Genomic DNA, 14392 nt, shown 5'->3' on the forward strand with positions numbered 1-14392 from the left:
CAGGAAATAAAAAATGAAGTGATACAATAGAACAACAAAGGACAAAGAACTCTGTCCCAAACAACGAGAGATGGCACACCGTGTTCAAGCACATATGAAATATTTTTCCCCTCAAACTGACCACATACTTATTAGAATGACTAAAATAAAAAAGACAAGAAATAATAAGTATTGGCGAAGATGTGGAGAAAAAGGAACCCTCATATCCTGTTGGTGGGAATGTAAACTGCTGCAGCCATTGTGGAAAACAGTATGGAGTTTCCTCAAAAAGTTAAAAATAGAATTACCATACGATTCAGGAATTCCACTACTGGGTATTTACCCAAAGAAACAAAGACACTAATTCAAAAAGGCACACGTACCTCTGTGTTTATTACAGCATTATTCACAATAACCAAAATACAGAAGCAACCTATGTGTCCATGGATAGATGAATGGATAAGGAAAATGTGACATGTATAAAGGAATATTACACAGCCATAAAAAGGGGTGAGATCATGCCATTTGCGACAACATGGATGGACCTAGAGGGCATTATCCTAAATGAAATAAGTCAGACTGAGAAAGGCTAATACCATATGATTTCACTCACATGTGAAATCTGAAAATAAACCACACAAATGAATAAACAAAAAGCAGAATCAGACCTACAAATACAGAGAACTGATGGTTGCTAGAGGTAAGGGGGTTTGGGGACTGGGCAAAATGGGTGAAAAGGAGGGGGAGATACAGGTTTCCAGTTAAATAAGAAGAGGGACACAGATGATTGGGTCAGAGGGACACGACCTGAGGACTCGACCTGTCACCACTCGCTCTGAAGATGGCAGAAGGGGATGGTGAGCCAAAAAAGGACAGCATCACAGCAGCCAAGGGGCCAGCAGTGGCAGACTAGTTGTACAGAGAAAACCCTCGAAGGACACCCCAAAATTCAAAAACCCATGTGCACACACCTTTTTAAGCAGCTAAACTGAAGGAAATCTTCAGAGCTCAGAACCTCAAGGGAAAGAGAGCATCTGAACTGGTGTTTATCCAGTATGCCACTGCCGGTTCCCTGACAGTCTAACACCTGGGCCACAGACCACTTGGGGGGACAGGAGACAAAGTTTAGGCCTGATCCAAGGGAGAGGTCAGATGGGAGACCTCTGCACGAAGCCAGGATACAAAAGGGCAACACCTTCAGTAAAGTAGAGAAGCCTACCCTGCAGAAGGAAACTGGGCCTGGAATCTGGAATAAGAACACATACAAATAATTTGATGTTTAAAAAAAAAAAAAAAGAGGGGGGTGAGTGAAGCCCAGAAAGTGTGAGACAAGTAGAAATCAGACAATAAGATTGTTGAAAAATGGTCAGATGAATTAATCATCAAAATAAATGTATACAGATGACACCGGCTGGTTGAAAGACAGGTATTGTTAAACTGGTTAAAAAGTAAAAGGGTACCTATATCCCATTGGCAAAAGATATATCTAAAACAAAAGCACACTGAAAGCTTGATACTGAAAAAGGATGGAAGAAGGTCAATACCAATATAATACCAAGAAAAACCAAAACAAAGTTGGAATGGACAGATTAACATGAGAAAAAATACTCTTCAAGACAAAAAACATTGCTAGAGATGAAGAGTGTTACTCTATGCTGATAAAAGTGTTCACTGGGAAGGTAGAACTCTAAAAGTGTATTCATATAATACAAAACACAGCTTCAAAATATAAGGCAAAATACTCAGAATTATAGGGAGACAAAATCCACCACCTAGTAGAATTTTAATATGTATTTCTAAGAAACTGATGAGATCAAGCAGACCAAAACAATCTGTAATGATAGCAAAGATTTAAACAAAGTGGATGTAATGAACAAACACAGAACATTGCACCTGACAATTGGGAGAATGTACACACCTTTCCAGAACACCTGGGACATTAATGAAAGCTGACAGTGCTCTAATCAAGGCCACAAAGCAAGTATCAATAAATTCCAAAGAATAAGTATTAGAGACCACTTAACCACAACACATGGAAGTTAGCAGTCAATTGAAAACATATTATTATTGATTGGTTTTTTAATTCGGTTAAAATTTTTTTTAATGTTTTATTTATTTTTGAGAGGGGGGGAGGGGCAGAGAGAGAGGGAGACACAGAATCTGAAGCAGGTTCCAGGCTCTGAGCTGTCAGCACAGAGCCCGATGCAGGGCTCAAACGCAAGAACCACCAGATCATGACCTGAGCCAAAGTTGGACGCTTAACCAACTAAGCCACCCAGATGCTCCTTAATTTGGTTTCTAAAAGAGAATAGATACATTTAGGTAAGCAGAGAAGAAAATGACAAAAACCATTCAAGTAAGTTAAATATGAATATATATTAAGTATAGATACAGAATGCATATTTATTCACATATACTGTGGTGGTTAATTTCATGTGTCAACTTGGCTAGGCCAGAGTACCCCAGTATTTGGCCAAACCTTAGTCTAGATGTTTGTGAAGGTATTTTTTAGCCAAGATTAACATTGAAACTAGTAGGTTGTATCTAATGCAGATTGCTCTCCATAACATCAAATTGGTGAAAGGTCATAACGGAAAAGGACAGATCTCCCTGGAAGAAGAAGGAATTCTGCCAGCAGCTGGCCTGCAGTCTGGAACTGCAACATTGGCTCTTCCCTGGGTCTCTGGCCTGCTGGCCTATCCTGGAGAGACTGAACTTGCTAGCTCTCATAATCAAGTGAGTCAATTCCTTAAAATCAATCAGTCAACCAACCTTTCTCTCAGAGATCTCTTTCTCTAAACACACATGGACAGGCACACATACACACAGACATGCACGCACGTGCGCACAGACACACACACACACACACACACATACACCATTGATTTTGTTTCTCTGGACAACCTGGACTAATACATATACATATTTATGTATTTACAGAATAAATAATAAACATGCCACACACATACGATGGAAAGTCATCAGCAAAGTCAGTTCTTTGAAAATAATAATAATAAAGATAACCCTGGGTAAGACTGATCAAAAAATAGAGGGCATAATGAAGCACTATTAGGAATACACAACAGGTATAGCAGATCTTTAAAAAATATGATAGCCATGCTTATGCTAACAAAATGAAAGATCTTAGTAAAATGCACAAATTTTTAGAAAAATGCAACTTGCCAAAACTCAACTAAGAAGTTAAAACCTGTTTCTAACCATTAAAAACAGGAAATCTTTCAAGGAGAAAATACCAGGCTACATGGTTTTGTATGTCAGTTCCGATACCTACAACTAGAGCAGGTATTTAAGGAACAAGTGAGAATTCCAGTTTTACTCAGACTCTTTCGGAGAACAGAAAATGAGGCTGTGCAGCCCTGAAGGAGGGGAGGAGTGCTCTGTAGCAAGGGGAAAAATCAAAACGATGGTTGTTGAACAGTGCTTGCCACCATGGGCCATTCCGACCTCTTTACACAAAGGATAGATAGTCTTGATAGCTCGGGCCCCTGGTCACCTCCAAACTTCCACTCTGACCGTCTCCAGGTCAGAATCAGAGCACAGTGCTCTCCACCTGAATCTTGAGTGGGAAGCAGACAAGGTTAGGTTCTCCCACCCCCTTACTCATGACTGCTATATGCCGATCTACCTCAGAGAGGACCTGGACCAGACCAGTTAACTGAGCATGTGCAGAGCATGGACTGATCAGCAGCCTTCAGTGCCACAGCCATTCATCAGTCAAAGTGAATAATCTCAGTCTTGACCAGAACTTACTCTACCCCAAATCTAAATCTTAAAAAGAAAGAAAGAAAGAAAGAAAGAAAGAAAGAAAGAAAGAAAAGAAAGAAAGAAACACCAGACACTAATCAGAGTTCACAGCAAGGCCCAGAGCAACCTCTTTTTAAAACTGTCACAAAACGGGCCCCTTTTAACTCTTCCTCATCGATGGGTACAGCTTGCAGATGACTGCATGAATGACCCCCTGCTATGGTGAAGAGGAATGAGTGGCCATCTGTGTTCTGACCATGGGCTTCTCTGTACTACTGCAGAAATGGCCTCCCAGAGCAGCCACTGAACCTGTCAGCCCACAAATTAAGCCAGATGCAAAATGAGCATATGTGGCAGTTGCCCTGGGTCATGCAGGGCAATGTACTTAAGCAATATGTGGTTCAATTTCAACGGTCAACGGTGTAATTCAATTATAGTATTATTTGTGGGCCGAATCACAGGGATTAATCAGGAGCAAGAGCAAAGGTTAACATTGTACCGGAAGCTACAACAGTGGTCTTTTGTACTAGAAACATCATCTTTAACAAGGTTTCTGGGGTCTTTCAGTCACCTCCTTCCAACTTTCTGGCACAGAATTTTAGGGCTCCAATCAAGCACAGTCATACCCAGGAAACACCCATTCGGGTTTCAAAAATTCAACCATATAAGGAGTTTCATTTAATGGTCCTGTTTCTGCTGGCAAGGGATTTCTTTTCCTCACACCTCCAGAGCCACCAAGTGCCCTGAGATAAGGGTCACCACACCGCGGCTCGGAGACAAGTAAATTTGACACTTGTGCATCAGGATGTCCTCTCAGGGTATTTCTGGCCTGGTTGTTTACAGGAGTGATAATCTCCTGTAGTGTTTGCATTGTTTACATTGATTTGGAGGAAGGAGAATATTCTTTTTTCCCCATTAAAGACCTACTTAAATAAATACTGAGATCACATGCCCTAAGTGTACTCTTCTAGGAAGGAGTTTTGGAAAGTGAACCTGAGCCTAGCATACTCCAGAGTAATTAATAAAGGGAAATCTCTTGTCATATAGTGTTGTGCCTAAGAATCATCATTGTTGAAGGAACTGTCCTTTTAGGAGGAATCCATGTTGTTTTTGCATAAATGCTTGCGATATGGGGTGTGCAGGAAGCCTACAAAAGTTTCTTCCATTGAAATAAAGTGGTAACTGTGTTTTCAGAAAGTGAGAGAACACAGTCCTTGGGTGCTCATTCGAGCACCTTAATGGATGCAAAAGCAATTGTGTTTTGGTAGTGTTGGCATCACGTGACACCATTCGACTTCAAATTAATAGGTGAATAGAAATACAGAAAGGACGATTTAAATGTTCACAGAGAAATGTCATTTCTGCAGGATTTGTGGCATCATGATGTGATACCACGGTTTTCAAACTTTCTCTTAGCTGCCACCCTTTCAGCAGAGGAACCCTCACTTGGAAGTCTCATGCGTCTGAGAGAGAAGAGAGCAAAGTCACTCTGGCTAGGGGACCAGGAGCAAGAACGGAACCGGACCCCGTTCCCAGGTAACTTTTCTCTCAAATGGCTTCACAGAGCCCCCAGAACTCCACTACACAGCATCATAAAACCAGTGCAGGCATGAAAGCAGCCCAGAAGAAACTCAGATGGCCCTAGACTGGAAATCCAGCACTGCGACCCTACGTGGTAAAAATCATAATGTCAGTGCTAACCTCAACAAAACAAACTAACTTATACCAACTGAGCACTAAGTGCCTTACCTCCATTAATTTAATCCTCCCAATAATATGAGATAGGTACAATTATCACTATTTTATATATGAGGAAACTGAGCTCAGAGGGATTAAACAATCTGCCTAAAGATCCCACGGCCAGTCCTAAGTGACTGAGCTGGAATTCAAACCTCAACAGTCTAACTCCCTACTCCACATTAACAAGCATAAAATCTCTTTTTAGAAAAAATTTTTTAAAATGTTTATTTACTTTTGAGAGGGAGAGAGAGAGACAGAGTGCAAGCCAGGGAGGAGCAGAGAGAGAGGGAGACACAGAATCCAAAGCAGGCTCCAGGCTCTGAGCTGTCAGCACAGAGCCTAATGAGGGGCTTGAAGTCACGAGCCGAGAGATCATGACCTGAGCTGAAGTCCGATGCTTAACTGAATGAGGCATCCAGGTGCCCCACAACCACAAAAACTCTTAAGCTCTTAGATCTAGTTTGGGCCAACCACCTTGAATATGAGGAGGGTATTAATAATCTTGCGGAAGAGTATCCTGCACAAAGGTATTCAATAATTATCATTCTTTTCATCACAAATGGCATAGAATATATACCCTCCAGACATGCACTAATTACTTCAATGTTCAATTATCTGCCAAATAGCTCCTGTCAAATGTCTGTGTGAGCCAATTATTACTTGAGAGATGGTTCACAGACATGCCAATCACTGAATCTTCAAAAAAAAACAATTAGCGCTTTGTTATTCCAGAATAATCAGTGATAGGTACCAAGAAAAGAATAAATGAAGTTCAGTACACAGGTAAAAGGATATATATATATAAACTAACAACTGCGCCCTAAAAAGGAGAGCCTATTCACAAAAGTAAATAAAACGTGTATGTGACAAATACTTATTAAACACCTAATATGTGCTGCGGACCAAAGGAGGCACTAGGGATGGAGCAGCAAAGCCTCTGTCCCCATGAAACTTACAATCTGGTGTGGGAGGCTGACGATACACACGGGGAGGCAAATGTGAATGTAATAGGTCAGGTGGTGAAAAGTGCTATAAAGAAATATAAACAGGATATGAGGACAGAGTGGTGGGAGGAAAAGATGCTAATTAGAGAGGGTCGGGGGGGACCTCTGTGATGTGGTGATATTTCAGCAGCGATCATATCTGAGGGTATCTGGAGGATGGCATTCCAGCTAAGGGGGCAGCACACACAAAGGTCCTGAGACAGCCAGTGTGTGGGCTAAAGGGAGATAAGCCAGGAGGAAAGTGGTAGGAGGTGTGGCCATACTTGCAGTCAAAGACCAGATCATGTATGGAAGGGCTGGGTCTGCTGAGGACTTCAGATTTTATCCTGAGATGGGAAGCCATTGACGAGCTTTGGAGAGAGGAATGCTGTGGTTTGAAGTGAGTTTCAAGGATGGCTCTGCTGCTTTGTGGGAGACAGAGGGTAAAAAGGGCCAGGAGCCTGACAGATAACAGCTAGGACATGTTACAGTGCCACCAACAGGGGCAAAAGCACAGAGACCACTCAGAAGACTATGCATTAATCTTGCAAATCCCAGGCGAGTCTAGCAAGGCCCGCACAAGCCTTATGCAATGAAAAACACAAAACACAAATGGGTGAAACAAGGCCCTGAATAAATAAGAACTCTAACATGTCTCTAAAGATGTAACATAATAAAGATTTTTTTAATCCCTCATTAATTTCTCAAAAGTTAACATTTTATAGGGCTTACTACGTGCCAGGCACTGTTCTCAGCACCTTATGCATGTAAGCATAGCAACCTTCTAAGGAGGGTACTATGATTATTCCCATTTTAAATGTGAGGAAACTGAGGCACAGTCAGGTAAATAGGGTGTTGTAGAGGCAGGATTTGATCCAAGAAGTCTGTCTGCAGGTGTTTCTCCTGACCAATCTGCAAAGAATGCCTTAGAATGTAGACTGTTCCAGGCACAGCTGCCCAAGGAGCCCTTCTAGAAGGAAGCAGCCAGTGTGGATGATGAAGGAAAGAGAAGGAGGGAGCAGTTTGTGCTGGAAATGCAGGGGGATGGGCCTCCTGGGTTCTGTACCACCCAGTCCCAGGGCCCTTCCTCTTTGTCCATCCCAGATCCTCACCAGCAGATCCTGGGTTAAGGCAAAGCCCTGATGGTCACATGCTGCTCTCTCAGAGACAGGGTATTTTGCTAGAGGCTTCATCATTTTAGGAATGCCAATGTGGAGAAATTAGGAGGCAGGAAGCAGGACTGGCCCCACACCAGCTGTCTTCTTTAGAAGGTGTCCATTCAGCTTTCACAGCCATCCAAGAGCTTTGAGGTCGGAGGGCCTGACCCTGTGGCTCTGATCCCACTGCACATGAGCCCCTGATGGCTTCCAGATGAGACTCTACAAGGACTGCTAGGAAATCCGCACTCTTGACTGTTTCCTTTCAAGGGGGTTTTGGAGGCCCTAACCTAGAACAGGACATCCCAATCTGTAGAGCCTTGGAGAAGCAGAACATTATCAGGCCTCTCAAGAGCTCTTATGTTCACTGAGAAATGAGGAGCCTGACAGATGACAGCTAGGACATGTTACAGCGCCACCAAGAACATGAAGAAGCTTCAACACACAGCCTCTCCCACCCAGGTGCCAACACCCACAACCCTCGGTGAATCAGACTGTCCTCACAGGGTGGAAGGAAAAGCAATTGCCCGGCAAGGGGCGGTGTCCAGTGCCCATGCACATCCTAGGCTTTAGCCACACTCAGCCCAAGCCCTCGTCCCCGAACTCCTCCAGCCGCAGCTCTGCACAGAGAGGAGCAAAGTCTCAAAGAAGCATGGCCAGTCAGCAAATAAGGCCCCTGACTTGTCATCTGGTCAGGGCAGAAAGAGGACCTTGGAGCCTTCCAGAAAGATTTTCAATGAGAGGTTTATTGTAATCAGTACGGGCTTGGGTTCCCCCCACCCCACCACCATCAAAGAGTTAATCAGCCCAAACAGCCCACTGGTGCTCCTTTCCAATTAATCAGTTTCATCGGATCTTTTCTGGGGACTATTCTTAAATGGCTAATGTGGACCTGAAGTCAAACAATGGCCAAACAGGTAAGAAACAATATGGCATAAGGAACATTCTTTAGGTGAGGAGGTGAATCCATACCAAACTGCCTCCTGATTCCCAAGTACACTGGAGACCAGCTGGGGAAGGGAGTGGACACCCACATGAGGCACCAAGGTCTCCAGACTCTGAGTTTTGTCTCAGCTCACCTGTGATAGGCCAAGTTGTACTCTGACAAATTTACAGTAAAACCTCAGACAAATTTACAGTAAAAACAATCTTAATGCACCCAAACTGCCTCTCGGCCAGGACCCAAAGTGTGCTAACGTATGGCACACCCACACTGCCTCGGCAGAGACCTAACCTCATGCCAGGGATCAAGGTGTTCCACAAGTCTGAACTCAAAAAAAGAGACGGCATGCACAATAAAATCAAATAAATCAACCGAGGGGCTTCTCGCTGTGCCAGAAAGAAAGGTGGAATGAGAGAAAACAGTCTTTGAGGTGTAGAGGACGAGCCATCAGTTGTTGGGACCCCCTGACCCCCGGACCGTACCTGCAATGATCCCGTCCATTTGCTCCAGGGCAGCTTCTAGCACGTGACTGGCATCCGAAGCCATGGCTCCTCTCCCCTCAGTCTTCTTCTTGTCTTACTGAAAGTTCAAGCACAGGACAAAGGAAAAGTTGCAGAGAGGCCCACATTACGCAGGCAAGACCGCAAACCCTCCTCTTTCAACATCACGTGGGCCGCTCTAGCAAGAATCCGAGCCGGCCACCCCCCGGTTCTGCCGTCTCTAGAGCCTCTCCCTCCTGGCACAAGTGATCCGTCTCCCGCGGCTTTAGCACACTATCCCATTCACATCTGAGATTAAGAGCCGCCATTATAGTCCCAGGTTCCAGAAGCTGCAGCCAGCACGGGGGAATCTCCCTTATGAGTTGGATAAAGGGACTCAGTGAGGACGTGCCCTGCAGCAAGCGGGCGTCAGGAGTCTCAGGAGGCACGTTTGTCTTAGAGCCACATCTGTCCCGCACCTGCAACGCCTTCGACGGTTAGGTGTGATCCAGGCCGAGAGTCCTCGGCTGCCACTTTCCTGGATGGTCAAAAGTGCCTGGCCTAGCGGACACACTGTTGTGGGGAGAGCTCCATCCCAGGAACCTGGAAAATTCCTCTCACCATCTTAGTTCTAGACTACCCAACACCACGCAAAGTGCAGCATCCCACCTCCTCAGGACTGAAGAGCTTCTCCCAGGACACAAAGGCCACCCTCCCCCCAGGCTGAGTCTCCCGTCTAACGGAGATGGCAATTGGTTCTATCTCTGGACAACGCTGCCTCTACGAACGGTCTTTCAGCTAAACTGTCTTCCTGCAGCCTCTTCTCGTTTTATTGCTTCCCACCCACTCCCTGGTGGCAGGGAGCGACAACTGTATTTGTAATCCCTAGTTCACACTTATAAATGGCAGGCAGGAGCTGTTGTTTGCTCCTTCAGCAAAGCCTGTGCATGTGTCCAATGGGCATAAGTGCTGTGGAGAATCGGCCTGGCTCCTCTACCCAAGGATGGCCCGGGTCAGGAAACAGAGGGTCCTGGGGGTCTCGGCTCCTGTCCCCTGTTGATGTTGGACTTTCAAAGGGAAGAAAGGAAAGTGAGCAGCCACAGAGAAGTGGCTTTGGAGATGGTATGGATAAAGATTTTAGGACCACAAAGAACCACATTGGACTATACCAGGCAGTAGCTGTTAAAATAGACTGGGTTCAAACCCTGCTCTACCATTTACTATGTGATCTCTGAGCCTCAGTATCCTCATCTGTAAAATGTGGATAATACCAGCACTTAACACACCAGGTTGATGTCATGATGAAATGAGGAATTAATATTTCATAGAAAGTACTCAGTACATTTCCTTACAGATAGTGAGTGCTCAACATATGTTAGCTGTTTTTGTTTTTGTTTTTGAAGTGAGGCAACGATCTCAGGATGTATTTGTGCCAGGACAGTGCACTGGATGAGAGACTTTAAACTAAATGAGGTAGGCTCAGGAACAGAGAACCCAGGTAAGTCCAAGAGGCTGGCTCCCCTGGAGGAGGTAGGCATGGCAAAGAGAGATAAGCAACTATTTGTATGGAGAGGGAGGGCAGTGATTCATAGGAGCAAAGGCCAAGGAAGGTCTGGGAACAGGCACTGAGCCTCGGCAGTCCAAGGGCCATTGCACAATCAATGCAGGGGCATGAGAACGGGAGCCTGCAGAGGGGGTGGGAGCCTCATCAGCACCTCAAGGCTGTGGCAGGAGCTACTACAGGAGGCTGCAGCAAGGGACAGAGCTGCCACTGCTGAGAAGAGCAGCCCAGGCCACTAGAGACCCCAAACATGTGCAGATCTCATGGGCTGAATAGAAGCAAGCTTGGGGGTTTGGGGGATGAGAGTAGAGGTAGCAGGAAAAGGGCACACAATCACACACAATTATTGCAGGTCAATAATCCACACATTCCCACCTGTTCAGAGATATTAAAGGTCTGAAATAGTTCCCTCTGAGGACTTCCCACTACTCCTAAGGAGAAGTCCACACTGCTCACTCACTGGGACCTTCAAAAGAGGCAGTGTAGGATCCGGCCAGGCCAACCCCATATTGCTCTCTCCATTGGTTATGTTCCAACAGCATTGGCCTCCTTTCTGTGCGCCACCCCCCTCCCCCCGCCGATACTCCAAGACCATGTCTTCTTCTGAAACTTCACACCTGCTATCCACTCAGCCCTGAGCTCGCTTTCCCAGCTCTCTGCATGGCTCATTTATTCTCATCTTCCGGGTGTCAGCTCCCATGTGTCATCTGAGACAGGCCTTCCCTGCACACCTCCATCTATAGCAGCCCCTTCCAAGTGCAGCAGTTCCAAAGTATCTCGTCCGTATACTTGTATGCTTGCCAACTGGCCTTGCTCACCCTCTCCATGGAGGCAGTGGGGCCCTGTCTGCCTTGTTCACCCCTATATGCCCAGTGCCCAGCACAGTGCCTGGCACAAGGAAGCTTATGAGTGAATACTTGTGAATAAATTGATAGATCCCTTTCACCCACATTCCCCGAACCCTGCTGTGCTGGGTACTGGGGAGATATTGACAAATCAGACCTAGTCTCTGTCCCCACGGACCATGCAGTCTAGTGAAGACAAAAGTATAAACAAATTAACGATGACACAGTATGGGGTAAGCTGATAGAGGCCGGTATGCAGTTTCTTTGGGTCTTGAAGGATGAGTAGAAGTTTTCCCAGAAGATAAGGGGGAGAATGCTATTCCAGGCAGAGGGGATGGAAGGGTGGAGAAGCATGTAAGGGCAGGATGTAATTGGCAAATATCAAAGTGGTTGATGAGATTACACCAGAGCATCCAGCTGCTCATGATGAGTCAAAACCTTTCACAGAATTCACATAAGTGTAACGAGGGCAATTAATAAGAGGAGCTTGGGAATCACACCCACTGCCAGTGCACAACAAACCAAGTGGCCTCAGATGTAAACATATCAGATCTTTAAGAAGATCTCGTATTTTAATAGGCAGGCCCCATTTGGGGCCTTACTACCAGGGTAGAAGGGAGAGGACAGTTAGAAGGTGCCAAGCCTGGAGGGTCCAGGCTACAACCCCCTGCAACAGAAGGGCCATAAGAGGAGGCCCACAGGCCTTCTGCCCAGGGATGAGTTTGTACTTGGCAAAGAGCAGGTTGGGTGGACCCATGGGAGGTGGTGTGAAGTGACACATGAGTCAAAGGTGTATCATATTTAAAACCCAGGAGCCCGGGGCCGGTAAGGTTGTGAGTGCTCAGAAGCCAGACCTGCTTAGGGCAGCTGATGAGCTCAGTTCCAGACCTGCTGGGTCTCAGGTGATGGCAGGACACCTGTAAGAAGGGGCCCTGCCAGCTTCTGTCACAGGGCAGCTGTGAGGTGTCAGTGGCATGGGGTACAGAGAGACTTTTGAAGGGCCAAACATGCCATCAATGTGAGGCCTCAGGCCCCCATCTGTGAGCACAGACACTCTCAGAACAGGGAAGCCACAAGGTCACCAACCATTCCTATTCTGGCACCTAGTAGGCATTTTCTCCTCTGACCACTGTTGAGGTTAGAGCTCCTGTCATTAACACACGATGGGACAATCATTGCCCTCAGGGAGGTTGGAGCCTCAGAGGCACACATGTCACACACCACATTCAGTGTCTGTTCATCCCTGCAGGGGCACAGCACCTCCACTGGGAGCCTGGGTTCATCAGGGATGTGGAGCTTACGTGCACGAAGCTCCAGAAGTTGAATGCCTGGAGGCCTCCTGGAGAGAAGCTAGGTGAAGAGGCGATGACCCAAAGGGACCGGGAGAGAATCGGATTCCAGAAGCACCCCAAAGGCACAAGCGAAAAGCAGGGCAACTTCTAAGCAGGTGGTGGGGAGTGGAAGTGAAATCATGTTCTCTACCAATGAGAGGGGAGCTATAGCAGCCAGCCAGGGGCCTGTCACAGCGTGGATGCTGGGGCAAGAGATAGTGTGCCTGGGGGACTCCCTGGGGGCGGGGGGAGGTGCCCCCAGCCCAGGAAGGAGAGGAGCAGGCAGAGGATGACATGGCTCTTAAGGAGCTTAGTACAGTGACAGCTGTTGTGGCCCCAACCAGTTTTCATTCTCTCTGGACACCTGGACTATTAACAGAGCCCTGCATTTGATGGTGAAGGAACAGGAGGGCTTCTCTTCTTACCAAGTGACTAGCTCACGCTTAGCTACAAAAAGAAACCGGGAATGTTAAGAAAAAGTGTAGCCCATTCACCATTCACCCTTCCCTTCACCTGCAGGCCTCTCTAGATGCTGTCATCCTCCTATCTGAGATGATGTCCCACCAACATAGAGCTTTACCCTCTTTGCCACCAGCCAGACAGAAAATGACCCTGTAGCTATAGAGAGGAACTGTCTTGTTTCAGAATGACAGCATCTGGTGACAGACGTCATAGCCACATGAATTGCACCACGCAAAGGTCAGTTTGGCACCTCGAAGTTGATAAGGGTGTAGGATTAGGGTTCTGAAATTTAGAAAGTGAGCCTCAATTAGCCACCCGTTATCTGATGCACTCTCAGGCAAGCCGTGATTTAGATAGTGCATTAAGCTTTCATGTTCAGCAAAGTAGAATCAGAAGTAGGCAGGAACTGTTGATTCAGATAAGTCTTGGGCAAGTAGCCTTGACTTATCCCACCCACACTGAATTGCCAGCTTCCATTCCATTTTATAAAGTACTTTTCCTTTAGTAAAAGTGGTTAGAGCTGCAAGTGTTTCGGGCAGGCTGGCACTGGCCAGGACCAGAGAAGGAATCAGGAACAGATCCAGAGTCCCTGGTACCCCTGCTCCTTCAGGGTCTCCTGTGCCATGGACACAACTGAGCCAGATCTGGGATCGGATTCCTTGGCGGCTCCGTCCAGATGAAGGGATGGGGGTGGGGTAGGGTGGGGACAGTGTCCCCAACTAGAAGGCAAGGCCTGAAGAATGAACCCTGAGCCAAGAACCCACCACCACCAAACTTTGGACTCATCACACACCTCCTCCTTCTGCAAATGGCCATCAGGTGGTAAAGAAGTGTTGTGTTATCACAACCAACCAAAGCCTTTTCCCCATAATTTACAGATTGCCCATAAACCAGAACACTCTTAAACAGTTATTTTAAGAAATCCCTCTTGCTATGCCTCTGCTTGGGAGACAGCTTCTTAGAAGGATATAGGAAATTTATCTCTTTGGGATAAGAGAGCAAGAAGCCATTTTCAGTATTAAGAAAAAATGAAGATGGAAGAAGACACAAGGGAAACTGATGGCGGAGCCTAAATTTTCAATCACATCCCATATCAGTCAAGAACACCTTTCTTTTCAAAGGACAAAGGAAAAAAGAACATAGTCTG

General features: G+C 46.0%; 1 protein-coding gene across 2 annotated transcripts in view; it reads right to left on the reverse strand.

Moving 5' to 3' along the window:
• PPFIBP2 (PPFIA binding protein 2) overlaps positions 1 to 14392 on the reverse strand; it is a 145153-nt gene that overhangs the window by 104309 nt on the left and 26452 nt on the right. For both annotated transcript variants that reach the window (XM_049650769.1, XM_049650773.1), the window contains exon 2: positions 9050 to 9146. In XM_049650769.1, coding sequence (XP_049506726.1) covers positions 9050 to 9113 — 64 coding nt within the window. In that variant the 5' untranslated portion in view covers positions 9114 to 9146. The remainder of the gene's footprint in view (positions 1 to 9049; positions 9147 to 14392) is intronic.

This window comes from Panthera uncia, chromosome D1 (genome assembly GCF_023721935.1).
Source record: "Panthera uncia isolate 11264 chromosome D1, Puncia_PCG_1.0, whole genome shotgun sequence".
Lineage (NCBI taxonomy): Eukaryota > Metazoa > Chordata > Mammalia > Carnivora > Felidae > Panthera > Panthera uncia.